The sequence below is a fragment of the Indicator indicator genome, chromosome 1 (genome assembly GCF_027791375.1).
Source record: "Indicator indicator isolate 239-I01 chromosome 1, UM_Iind_1.1, whole genome shotgun sequence".
NCBI classification, from domain to species: domain Eukaryota; kingdom Metazoa; phylum Chordata; class Aves; order Piciformes; family Indicatoridae; genus Indicator; species Indicator indicator.
The window spans coordinates 66,381,140-66,394,423 of NC_072010.1; the positions used below are offsets into that span (position 1 = coordinate 66,381,140).

The 13,284-nt window shown below is 43.9% G+C and overlaps 1 protein-coding gene across 1 annotated transcript in view; it reads right to left on the minus strand.

Moving 5' to 3' along the window:
• Window positions 1–13,284, minus strand: part of SH3RF3 (SH3 domain containing ring finger 3) — a 257,563-nt gene that overhangs the window by 1,841 nt on the left and 242,438 nt on the right. The window contains exon 9 of the mRNA XM_054386557.1: window positions 11,070–11,407. Within this exon, the coding sequence (XP_054242532.1) occupies window positions 11,070–11,407 (338 nt within the window). The remainder of the gene's footprint in view (window positions 1–11,069; window positions 11,408–13,284) is intronic.

Genomic DNA, 13,284 nt, shown 5'->3' on the forward strand with positions numbered 1-13,284 from the left:
GGTTTGCAGATGACACCAAATTGGGTGGGAGTGTTGATCTGCTTGAAGGTAGGGAGGCTCTCCAGAGGGATCTGAACAGGCTGCACCAATGGGCCAAGGTCAATGGTATGAGGTTTAACAAGGCCCAGTTCTGAGTCCTGCACTTGGGCCACAACAACCCCATGCAACACTGCAGGTTTGGGGCAGAGTGGCTGGAAACCTGCCCAGCAACAAAGGATCTGGGGGTGCTGGCTGACAGCCTGCTGAACATGAGCCAGCAGTGAGCTGAGGTGGTCAAGAAGGTCAACAGCATCCTGGGCTGTATCAGTAATAGTGTGGCCAGCAGGAGTAGAAAAGTGTTTGTGCCCATGTGCTTGGTAGCAGTGAGGCCACACCTTCAATATCGTGTTCAGATTTGGGCCCCTCACTACAGGAAGGACATTGAGGTGCTGGAGTGTGTTCAGGGAAGGGCAACAGAACTGGTGAAGGGCCTGGAGAACAAGTCTTACGAGGAGCAGCTGAAGGAACTGGGACTATTTAATCTGGAGAAGCAGAGGCTGAGGGGATAACTTATCACCCTCTACCTGAAAGGAGGTTGTAGTGAGGTGGGTGTTGGTCTTTCCTCCTTAGTATCAAGTGATAAGATGAGAGCAAATAGCCTCAAATTACACCAGGGGAGGCTTAGATTGAATATTAGGAAAACTTTCTTTACTGAAAGATAGGTCAGGTGTTGGTATAGGCTACCCAGGGAGATGGTGGAGTCACCATCCCTGGAGGTACTAAAAACATGTACAGAAATGCACTTGGGGACATGGTTTAATGACCATGGTTATCGTAAGTCAATGGTTGGGCTTGATGATCCTAGAGGTCTTTTTCAACTGAAGTGATTCTATAATTCTGTGACTTCCAAAGCACTCTTCAAACCAACAGGGAGCCCCTGTCCTGAACCATTCACGTGGGTCTCTGGGAACTTATTTTTCAAGTGTCACTTAATTTTGATGAAGTAATGATGAGTCTGATACTGGCATGGCCATTCTGCACTCAGGCTTATCAGCAGGCATCCTCCTGAGCACACAGGCTGAGTTCTTTTACATCAGTGCACTTGTGTGCAGAGCAGGGAAAATCTTTCTGCTGCACTTGTGTTTTTTTCTTCAGCACATGTACTTTCACTGTCATCTGGCATTTGGTTAACAGTCAATAACTGCCTCACTAATTGCAAAGTAATGAATATAGTAAGACAGTTAAAAGATGGCAATTGATTACCTGAAGCCCATCTCCTGAGAATTAACATTTCCAAAACCACTGTATGGTCACTGATGCCTCAGTCATGTTTGTTACAAGGCAAATATTTATTTAAAATAATATCCTGTACCTGATGACTAACTTCAACATGCCCTGGAGGCTCTGGACCACTCCCTGAGGTTATTCCCAGTGAGATGGTGCCAAAGCAAGGGGCTCTCACTAATTTTCTTCTCAGGTGCTGGTCAGGCACCTAGTTACTGTGGTTCTGAAACTAGGGGCTCCACTTTGACCTGACAGTGAAAATGCCAGCTTTGGCTCTATGTTTGGATATTTCTAAACATCCTGTTCCTTGGAAAAGCATTAAGCTCCACTTGGAGTTTAGAGCAAGGTTCTGCTCTAAAACTTGACTACAGCCCTTTTATGTTAATGCAGCAACACGGTCATGTAGAAAATAGATGTGTTCTAGTGCCATCAAAAATCTGCTGGTCACCTCCGTCCTCTGTGGAAAAGCAAATAACAGAGGCTGAAACGTGCTGCCAGCTGGCTGCAGGAAAATGGTCTATCATGCTATTATCTGTGGAACTGCTACACTTACATTATGAAGCTTTGCCAATTAGAGCCATTATGCAAATGAATGCACACATTATTTCAAACACTCTGCTGCAGTGTTGATTAATTAAATTATCATAGAGGAAAAATTTTAGCTAAGATGATGCCACGTTTCAGATCTCAGAACTCTATGCACAATCACAGTGCATTGGAGCTCTGCGCCAGGCTCTCAAGAGGCTTTGAGAAGGAAGGCAGCTGTACCTCAACATCCGTCAAGTGGTGTGGAGGTGCCAACTGACCTTTTTGGCACAACAGGAAAGAGAAACACAGAAAAAGATAGCATCTTGGGTAGGGTCACCCTTAAGAAGTGCTGGGACTGCCAACACTCATGCCAGTACCTTAAGCATTAAGCCATCCTTGTAAAGCCAGACTACATCCTAGGAGTGGGGAGCAGCTAGTCCATAAACGGTTCACAAGGAAGGAGGTGACCATGCTCAGCTGGAATGTGCCCATCATCACAAAAGGAGTTCTACACAGCACCTCCTTAGAGATTTAGAAAAATTAATCTCAGTTGCTGCAATAGTAAACTAAGCAAATTTTCCCATTTAAGGAAATCCCAAATTAAAGCAGTTTAAATGTATGTACCTCATAGGATAGCTTAGTATCAAAGTGGTTTTGATAAAGAAACCAAATCTTAGATATGAAAGATCTTCCAGACTGGTTAAGAGGTCTTCTGTGAGAGATGGAAAAAGATGTTGTACTTTTTCTTTCGAGAGGCTTTTGAACGGGGCCTGGGGGAGACAGCCTAGTTAGGGCTGCAGTGGGCAGCAGCACTACACTGCTGCTGTGAAGCCTCTCCAGACCTCCAGGTGGCATCTCAGCCCAGTTTATCTTCTGGAACTGAATTATGAATCATCTAACAGCCATATTTTTTTGGCAGAGGAGATCTCTTCTCCCAGACATTCTCCCTCACTCCCAAAAAGGCAACCCTGTGTAATTCTATTTATATCTCTCCTTTTCATTTCCCCTTTTGTCCCTTCTTTGAGAAGCTAGTGCAAAACTGTAGGTTTTCTGACACCAAACTACTCACGGGCATCTCAGAGATCTCTCAGGGTTTTTCTGTTTCACATTATACCTCTAAATCACAAGCTTTGTCAAATGCTAATTAGCTGGGCAACAATCATGATGACAAGTGTGGCAGCCACCTTTGCCTATTGCTAACAATGTTTGGTATTTTCTGGTGTGAACTGTACTCTCAGAGAGTTGTAATTCTGCCAACTGAATGTTAACTGTTTTAGCCCAAATTCCACACAGCAGTTGACTGTGTCAGTCTGAGGGTCTCACATTGAGCACAAATGGTCTCATCATCTCCAGGAATAGTGCAAGGGGTTTTGCTGCACCACCGGCCATGACAAGGGCTTCCACAAATTTCTTTCAACTCCCCACACCTGAGAGCAAAAATCTGTCCTGTGGCCCCACCAGCCTGTCCTGGATGGTGTTCTTTCACAAAATCACCTGCTCTTGGCCAGGTTAAAAGCATTCACACTGCCTCAGAATGGTACAGGTTTTGTAGAGGCTTGTACAAGCACTTAAGATAAAATCTCTGATTCATGGTCCAAGGTGTCCTATCTGTGAGACCTCAGAGGTTGTATTTCTCTTCCTTTCTTAGCAACAGGCTCCTTTATCTTTTTTTTTTTGTTGTTGTTGTTGTTTGTTTGCTTTGGTTTTGTTTCTCTCAAGGCACAAACTCCATGTTGGACTTTCCCACTGCTGCCTGCTGTGGCATCCTTCAGTTGGGCACTTCATCCTGGAGGGACTGTCCAGGATGGGCAGTGATCTGGGAGGGTCCTCTGTGTTCAAGAGGGAATACATGAGGTAGTACCATCAAGGATGGGGGACAGGGTTTGCATGGGCAGGGAAATTTCAGGGAGTTGGGAGACTAGAGTAAGGCTGGTGAGAGAATGTGGAGGCAGAGGGAGTTTGATGGGAGAAAAACTAGGATTTGAGGGAGAAATGGGACCACCATGAAAACTGGAAGAAGCCCTGGCAGGAGTTGTGGGTATGGATGCTGAAGTGGGGCAGCTTTTCTCAGCTGAGTATGGGAGAGCAAAGAACCTTGGTGAGAGAGAGCCTGTGGCTGGGCCACAGCATTTTGGGGGGCAGGAGACAACACAGGTAGATACTGGCACTGGTGCTGAGGGTGAGATGGGGAGCCTGGCAGTAATTAACTCACTGAGAGATGGTAATAGGTCCATTACCCTTATCCCTCTGCCGTCAGCAGAAACCTGGGAATCCCACTGCCCCATGTCTTCACAGCACATCTTTGCAGTCAAAAGAAACACCTTTTCCACCTACCTCTCATTTTTCTGCTGTAGCTATCTGCAAGGTACAGCTAAGACTCCTAATCTCAAATAGATGTTGCATGATGGATGTTTTGGGTTTGTTTCCTTTAAAACAGCAAACTGACTAAAAATGTCATGTATGTAGACGTATGAAGTCATCCACTACCTTAACAGAAGAGGAATGCTTCACACCCATGAATCTGAGATGAAGAAACAGGCAAGTAAAATTGTCCATGACTTAATTTTTGCTTGTATGCAATATAATCTTTCACTACATGATTGTGTTCTCTTTTTCCCATAGGGCGCCTGTCTCATTCAGTGCACAAGACATCCTGCACTGGGCTTGAGTCAAGGCTTTGACATGGAAGAAATGTGTGGCTGGTAAAGCCATTCCATCTTTTGCAAAGGTTGGAAGATCTCTAGCAAGTGACCACAGTAAAACTCACTGGCGTGGGTCTCTGACTCCTCCAGCTGCAAAGCCTCGTGCTACACTTTTCCACAGAGTGAGACTCATCTCATGCACCCCAGCTGCGTAGGAGTCAGTTGTCTAGTCCAAATTACTCATGTAGGCTCCCTGTCAGCATGCACAGACAGGCACTGAACAGTATTGATCATAACTGATCAGTAATTAAAACCTGAGCTCAGTCCTGGACACTGAGTTAAAAAAATAAACAAATACTGCTCACTCAGTAAATACATGCATCCAGGACACTGATGGAGCTAGAGAAACTTAAGGAAGCAAATATACAATGAGGCAAATCAGGACTGAAAGGCTATTCTCCAATCCAGTCCCTACTTCCATTTGAATGCCTAATACAAATTTCTGTTTGTCAAAGTATGACACACTAAGGACAGGTTTCAGGAGTCCACTACTGTGACTCCAACAGGTCCCTTGTGTGTTAGGGATACACAGTTAGTTTCATATGGAGATAGACAGTTGGTGACAAGGCCATTGCACTTGTTTATTAGTGAAGCTCTCTTTCTCCATTCTTTCACTGACAGATTGCAGAGACCTGCAAAGAGCCTCAGCACACTACAGGCCAAAACTTGCTTCACAATATTATGGTGGCTGAGTAAGCAGCCTTAAAAGAAAAAAATCTCAGTTGGATCTTTTACCCTTCTGCTGGAGATATTGCAGGATTAAATTTCTGAGATGGTTAATTCTAGTCTCTCAGTCCTAAGGCAGACATCACTAGTCAAAGAAACACTCGATCACATACATAGATGTCACTGTTCAGTCATAACTTATTCCTGGGGTCATTTCTCTAGTATCACTTTCCAGGAAAGAAAAAAACTCCTTCCTTTGCTTTCGCTTTTGGTAAAGATGATACATGTGTGCAGCACAACTGAAGTCAATGAGCATTAAGCACATGCTTGAATGCTTCCTTGAATTGGGAGCTCAATTTTGACTGGCAGTGATTTGTAGAAAGGATACAGAGAAACGTGGAGAAATCTATTTTAAAGGCCAAACTCACTGCTCCCATCTTATTCTGCAGCACTGCTGTGGTTACAACTTGCTCAAAGGTTCCACGAAAACCACAGAAACATGGCACAGATATGCCAGTCGTGACAGTAAGTCTGGGTAGGACTGCTTTATCAGAATACAACATGGCAGAATTAGTGCCAGTTACGATAAAAGAGTCAACAACGCGTGACATGTTTTACTCAGGTTCACATCTGGGAACAGTGCCAGGCACCAAGGGGAACATGACTCACACACACACATGCACACTCAACTCTGCTGTTTTGCTGTACAGTCATATTTTCTTGAAGGGGGTGGCAAGGAAAGTATTTTGCTTTGGTGCTTCTAGGCAGACAGCACACCCTTCTTCCCCACGAACCAGCAGCGTTGGCAGGATGTGTCCAAATCTCTGTCCCAAGGCCCTGCCTCACCAGTGCATCCCTGTACTGGTCTTGTTTCTTGCACCAGCAGAAACTGGATGGAGCAGTAGGTGGAAAAGAGCATGTGGGGTACATGCAGCCTGATGAGGTATTCACTTGACAGTCAATCACTGCAACATAAAGTGACAAGGGCACCACCTGGGAAATTTCTCCGCTCTGCTGCTTGGACTGGTGGATGCTTTATGGCAGAAGGCAGTGGAAGGAAGGTGGTTTTATAAATTGATACCAGGAAACTACACCCAGAAGGCAGAGATGGGCACTAACTATCCCAGAAAACCAGTTTGATATCAAGGCTAAACGAAAAGAGAGCTAGGAAGAACTTCCTTTCTAATTCAGTCATACATAACAAGGTTTTGGAATAGCAAGTAGCTTAAGATAAAATAATCGTTTTCCTCACTGTCCTCGTGCATAACAAATGAGAACATAAACATTAGCAGCATCTCTGAGAGAGCAAAGCTCACTTCACCTTCTTGTCTGACTGGCTGCAACTTCCACAAAGGGCTGGGCTGTCAGGCAGCAGAACAGGCAATTCTTCCTCTAAATCATGAGTGTCGAACTGCAAGCAATCAGAGCCTTTTAACGCACCTTCGCTATGGCCAGCGGCACGACTTGCTCGCCTTTGATCAGTAGCCTGCATGTGGCGAGCGCTGGAGCTGCAAGCCAGCTTCTGTGGGAGAAGCAGCGCTGCTCTGCTGCCGGCATGAGCCTTATTCCGAATGCCGTAAATATTAAGGAATGTGCTACTTCTTCCAACCTTTCAGTGCTCCGTCTCTGCGCACACAGATGGGCGTTGGGAGACAGAAAGCCAAGTACAGCTAAGTGCACTGAAATGCTTTGCAGCTTTTAAAAATTTCATCCAGCATCTGAATCTGTTTATCTAACCTTTCCCCCCACCCCCTTCCCTTTTCTTTCTCAGAGAATTGCTCCTACTGTGCAGATGAAATGCACCAAAATGCAAACAAGCAAAACAGGGAGCTGAGTGACGTTGAATTTGAGTTCCTCTGTTGCCAGATGTGAAAAGAACAAGTGGTTTGAAAACCATAATTTGTTTTAAAAATAATATAATTTGGTACTTCTGAGTGATTTGATGATTTAATGAGCACAGATGGATGTGGGATGAATTTCTAGGAGACAAGTGTTTAATGTATCTGCTCAGATTGTTCCAGGACTAAGCATTATTCTTCCTAGTGCATGAAGGTAATTAATATTTCCCATTATGGGCATTAAAAAAACCCCATATGATCAGTTAAGGAAAGAGATACACCAACGATATGGAAGTTAATTCATAAATCAATTAGAGAATCTTGCCTGCTGTGTATAATTAGGGTTACTTCAATTATAGCTTATTTTCGGATTTAAGACTCAGGAATTAAAAAGCTTAAAATCAGAGTCAGTTCCTTATCAACATATACTGCAATTGGAAGTATTTACTGAGTTTCAGTAGTCTAAATCTATTTACTCCTGATTCCAGCATGGGTGAGCAGATGCAACTAACACATGTCCTTCTGGTTCTCTTCTGCCATCTAGAATTCTCATCAGTTAAATGTTTCACTATCCAGACCATCCTGAGGTGAACTGCAGAATTTGTAGGATATGGGACTAGCCCTGGCATATTAATGTGTCTAGACTTCTCTACAGTAAAGCTTTGAGAGCAGCACCTCAACAAACAGCTCTGGAGATGTCAGGGTATGCTCTTCCCAGCTTCATTTCATGGCTACATTTAACTAAAGGTGCATCACTCCACCAATTTAGTTACACTGGTGCTAAATCTGGTTTATATTGATTTAGCTTTTCTTACAGCATTAATCTAAACTGATGTAGACCAAATTAAGTGTGCCTAAATAGGGATTGCATTTTCACCCCTTCGACTAAATTGCTTTTTCATGGATTTTAAGGACAAGAGACTGCTGTGATAGTCTGCTCTCACTGCCTTCATTACAATGCTGAAGGACTTGCCTGTATTTATTTCTGCTTCAAGCCTGACAGCTGCACTTGAACAACAGTATCTCTTTTAGACAAAACACCAAGCCTAGGGTAAAAATATTCCTATATCTGTCCTGTTCATAGTCTCTCACATGCTGTTACTAAGCCATTCCTGCTTTTTACTAGGTGTACCAGAGCTCCCTGTATTACTTAATGCAAGTATATTATTTTAAATCTTCCATTGTCCTTATGATGCTTCTTTGAGGACAGTCCACTTTGCCAGAGATTTGGCTCTTGTGCAATACACTGTCACTCTCTGTTCTCCTTACCAATGCATTGAATTAGCTCTGTGACAGCAGGCCTGCCTTCTTCATTATCTACCTCCCATTTCAGTCCTCTGTTCTGCAACAGTGTCACAGTATATCAGAGGCTCGAAGGGACCTCAAGAGATCATCAGGTCCAACCCCCTTGCCAGAGCAGGATCACTTAGGGTAGTCCACACAGGAATGCATCCAGGTGGGTTTTGAAAGTCTCCAGAGAAGGAGACTCCACAACCCCCCTGGACAGCCTGTTCCAGTGCTCCATCACCCTCACTGTAAAGAAGTTTCTCCTCACATTGAGGTGAAATCTTCTATGTTCAAGTCTGAACCCATTGTTCCTTGTCTTACTACTGTGAACCACTGAAAAGAGCCTGGCCCCTTCCACTTGACACCTACCCCTCAGGTATTTATACACACTGATCAGATCCCCTCTCAGTCTTCCCTTCTCAAGACTAAACAGCCCCAGGGATCTCAGTCTCTCTTCATAGGGGAGATGCTCAAGTCCCCTAATCATCCTTGTGGCTCTCTGTTGGATTCTTTCCAGCAGGTCTCTGTCTCTCTTGAACTGGGGAACCCAAAACGGGACACAGTATTGCAGGTGTGGTCTCACCAGGGCAGAGCAGAGAGGTAGAAGAACTTCCCTAGACCTGCTGGATTCACCTTTCTTGATACATCCCAGGACCCCATTGGCTCTCCTGGCCACAAGAGCACATTGTTGTTCCCTGGAGAACTTGCTGTCCACCAGCACTCCAAGGTCTTTCTCTGTGGAGCTGCTTTCCAGCAGGGCAGCCCCTAACCTGTACTGGTGCCTGTTGTTATTCCTCCCCAGATGTAGGACCCTGCGCTTGTCCTGATTAAACTTCATGAGGTTTGCCTGCACCCAGCTCTGCAGCCTGTCCAGGTCACGTTGGATGGCTGCACAGCCTGACAGGTGTCAGCCAACCCCCCCAGTTTTGTATCATCAGCAAACTTGCTGAGGGTACTCTCAATGCCCTCAACCAGGTCCTTGATAAAGATACTGAACAAAACTGGACCCAGTACTGATCCCTGGGGACCACCACTGGCCACAGGCCTCCAAGCTGACTCTGAGCCACCGACGACGACCCTTTGAACCCTGTTGTGGAGCCAGTTTGCAATCCACCTCACTGACCAACCATCTATGCCACATCTCCTGAGCTTTTCTATGAGGATGTTATGGGAGACAGTATCAAAAGCTTTACTAAAGTCAAGATATCTGACATCCACTGCTCTTCCCTCATCTACCCACTTGGTCATAACTTCATAGAAGGCTATCAGATTAGTCAGACAGGATCTCCCCTTGGTAAATCCATGTTGGCTACTCCTGATAACCTTCTTGTCTTCCATGTGGTTAGAGATGACCTCCAGGATGAGCTGCTCCATCATCTTTCCAGGGATGGAGGTGAGGCTGATTGGTCTGTAGTTGCCTGGGTCCTCCTTCTTGCCTTTTTTGAAGACTGGAGTGGCAACAGCAAAGACTTCATGCTGGACAGTGCAGGCCCAAGACCCAGTGCTTGCTGGGCTCCACCACATACACATACAATCATCTCCCAGTCATTTCTGATCAGGAGTTAGATTTGATAACAATGAATCAGTCTGTTTCAGTTATGTACAGTTTACTCAGTGAGGCATTTATGATAACAAACCACATGTCTTAGAAAACTTTAAGTATATTGAAGGGGCTTTGTTACCCTTCCAACCAAATTTCAACCTGCATTTAGTAAAACAGTGCACAGTCTATGAACTGTCCTGTGGTATCCATTATTATGCTTGCATCATCTGATCCATGACCCCAGCTGGGTTCAGTATTGGCTTGTCCAGTCCATTCCTTTCAGTCTCTTCTACACACTCAGACAAAAATAGTTTCTTTCAAACTTCCGTAACTTAATTATTTCTCCAAAGAATGGTTTTAATATCAACTCCAGAGAGTTCCCTAGACTACTTCTTGAAAAACCTTTCATACTTTTGTAAAAAACATATTCTCCTCAATCACTTTTTGGGTGGAAAGCATTTCAACAGTATTATATCAGTGCATTTTGCTCCCTTCCCAGTCTTCAAATTGAAGTCTCATAGAAAATATTTACCTGAAGCCAATAAGACTCAGCACATGGGGACCTCACTCTTTTCTGTTTATAATCAGTTATCTCTCTTCCATGTGCTTTTGTATTTCGAGGTTTTTTCCTTTTTGGATTTGCAAGATCAGTTACTCTAAGGCATCAAGGTGCAGAGCAAGCTGCTGAAATGAACTCCAGAATCATTGGTACATTCCTCTCTAGAAATGAGTTATATTTACTGGTAACAGGTCATTGAAGGTGGCAATAACTGTAAGTATCCTAAACAAGGAGAATTTGAAACACTCTGGTATAGCAAATCAGGCCAGAAAGGGTCATGATGAGTAAGCACATCAGCCCTGTTACCCCCAGGAGGGAAGTGTCAGATGATAACTCCACAATTTTATTAAAACATAGGGATCCCACTTTAAAAGTGGCCTTTGACAACAGCAGTTATGCTTTCTGCACTGCAGCTCTCCATATTTAGACCAGGGCTGTACAGTGTGACGGACAGGTGCTGCTCATCACTTTTTAAATCAACAAACATTAAATGTGCACTGTGTGTCAAATGGTTTTCAATGGGTAGGTGCACATAAGCCCTGTTTTCCTAAAACACAGCTGAGCTACTGACAACCAATCCACAGAGCACCAAAAATGCAACATCCCTCGAGCAAGGTAAACTTGCAGCCCTCCTCCAAATGCTCCCTGAGAATGCAAGCAATGTCAGGAGATACACAGCTTACCTTTCCCGAGGCAAAGGCTTGGGCTCTGGACGAATAGCTGCCATGGAAGAGAGGGGTTGCCTGGCAGGAGAAGGGATGGAAAAATTCAAATCCAAGGAACCTGTTTTCCTGTGCAGAGGCTCCAGCCCCATGGCTCCCTGCATTTCACTCTCAATAGGACATGAGCCAGCCCTGCCATGGCTGGAGAGGGAGGATAGCTCAGGTCCCACTGCCCCTTGCAGGACTCCTTCGATGGCTGCCTGGGGATCGTGTGTGGGGGACACAGACGGTGGAGAACGTGACTTCTTTTTTGTTGATGCTCCTGCTAGAAGTTTCAGCAGCCCACTCTTCTTCTCCTTCTGCAAAGGAACCAAATGAAATACGGGCAGTGAGCAGGCACTTCAATTCCCTTCATTTTTGTTTTGGAAAATCTCAATGTGTGTGGCAGGAAACCTCCCCAAATTGCCATTAGTAGAGGTGGATCCAGGTAGAACTTTCACTAGTAAAGCAGAACTTTCACTAGTAAAGTAGAGCTTTCAGTAGTAATGAAAATCCCTCCTCATCCAACACAGCTTCAAGTCCTTCAGCAGAGAAAAGACCTAACATACTGCAAAAATTATCTCCGTTTTCAAATCCACACAGGCAGTGATCATGTGCCTTTTGAAAAAAATAGTTCCGTTACAGTGGGACAGGAAAGCTGCAAACTTCCCATGCAAAGAAGGCAGTAATGGAAGCACCTCCCTCTCTCTTCCAGAAGAATCCTATCTCTCAACAGAGAAATTCCCCAGAAGTAACAAATCAGGCCAGATGGCTAAAAATCTCTGCCGGGAAAGCACAAAGGTCTGAGAGGAGATCTCAGGTTGAAGCCCATTGCAAGAGAAGCAAGTATCACTGCTGCCTAGTTTATTCCCAGTGCAGATTTCCTGTAGGGAGAATGGAGGCACAAGACAGTGGTTTGACAGCTCCTTCCAGTGTGTGCTGCCCATTGCATTCTGCATCACAGAGCTGTACCTATTGCTATTTCACTCCAAGAAATGGTTTACTTCTCCTCACTTGTTAAGGTAAAGATATCACTGTGATGTTTGATGATAGACCACAAAATTCACAATTGGCAATTGCAGTGGCAGTGTGTGGGAGGTTTCAAAGTTCTGCAAGGGTGTTTGACACAGAGGAATGAAAACAAGATAAAAGCAGTTTCAATTAATGTGACTTTAAAAAAATTAAGAAAAAAGAAAAAAAACAAAAAGGAAAAAGAAAAGAGAAAAAAAGGAGAGAAAGAAAAAAAAAAGAATGACAAAAAGAAAAAAAGGAAAGAAAGAAAAAAAGAAGAAAAAAGGAAAAAAAGGTTCAGCCTGCATTATTGAAGAAAAACATCCGACCTCACGGTGTTTGTAGCAGTGTTAGAAATCCTGCTGCACATTTACCTCAAATACTAGGAAATTTTTTTGGTAGAGGTGACTGTGTGCAGAAACTGTTCATCCTCCAGTACATTCCACACAGTGTTAGGTTTTCCATTCTTTTTTAACGACACAAAAAGTTTTGCAAAAGGCCTGATAGATTTCTTCCTCTTCTGTCAGAAGTGCAGGCCATTACCCAAGACTGTCTTCAGAGGCTCGGGGCTGTGAAGTTTAGCTATATTTGTTAATTTGTTCTATAATAGGATACTAAGGGATTAAAAACAAACTCAGCAACTGCAAGGCTTATGGAACAGAAACTATCTCCCTATACTCAGGCAATATTTCTTTGCAAATACAAGCCAGTAATTTATTTATTCTCTGTAGACAAAATGTCCCATGCAAGGTTTAAAATGATGCTCTATAATGTTCTCTCTGCTGAAGTAATTTCTCGAAACAGCTTTAAAGAATAGAAGGGCTACAATAAAATAAATATAAGCTTTTAGAAGATGTTTGGATTTACTACAGTAAATGTACTTGGAGTGTTTTATACCTCTGCTTTCAAAGTTCTTGTTTGCATTCTTTAGCTGTCACAGACTGGTAAGAAAACAGGAATAGTGCAGATGTTGAGACACAGAAAAGCTGGAATGAAGTATAGCTGTTATTACAGAGACAACGTCTGCTGATTTTTGAAGAGTCTGAACTATGCTTCCAGACCCCAGTCTCCTGCATACCACTGGTTCCAACTATATACTCTATTTAAAAGGGTATTTGTCACTTACAGGATGAAAGGGTCTGTCCTGCCAAGATGTTCATCCAGGCAGAATCCACGGGAGCTAAAG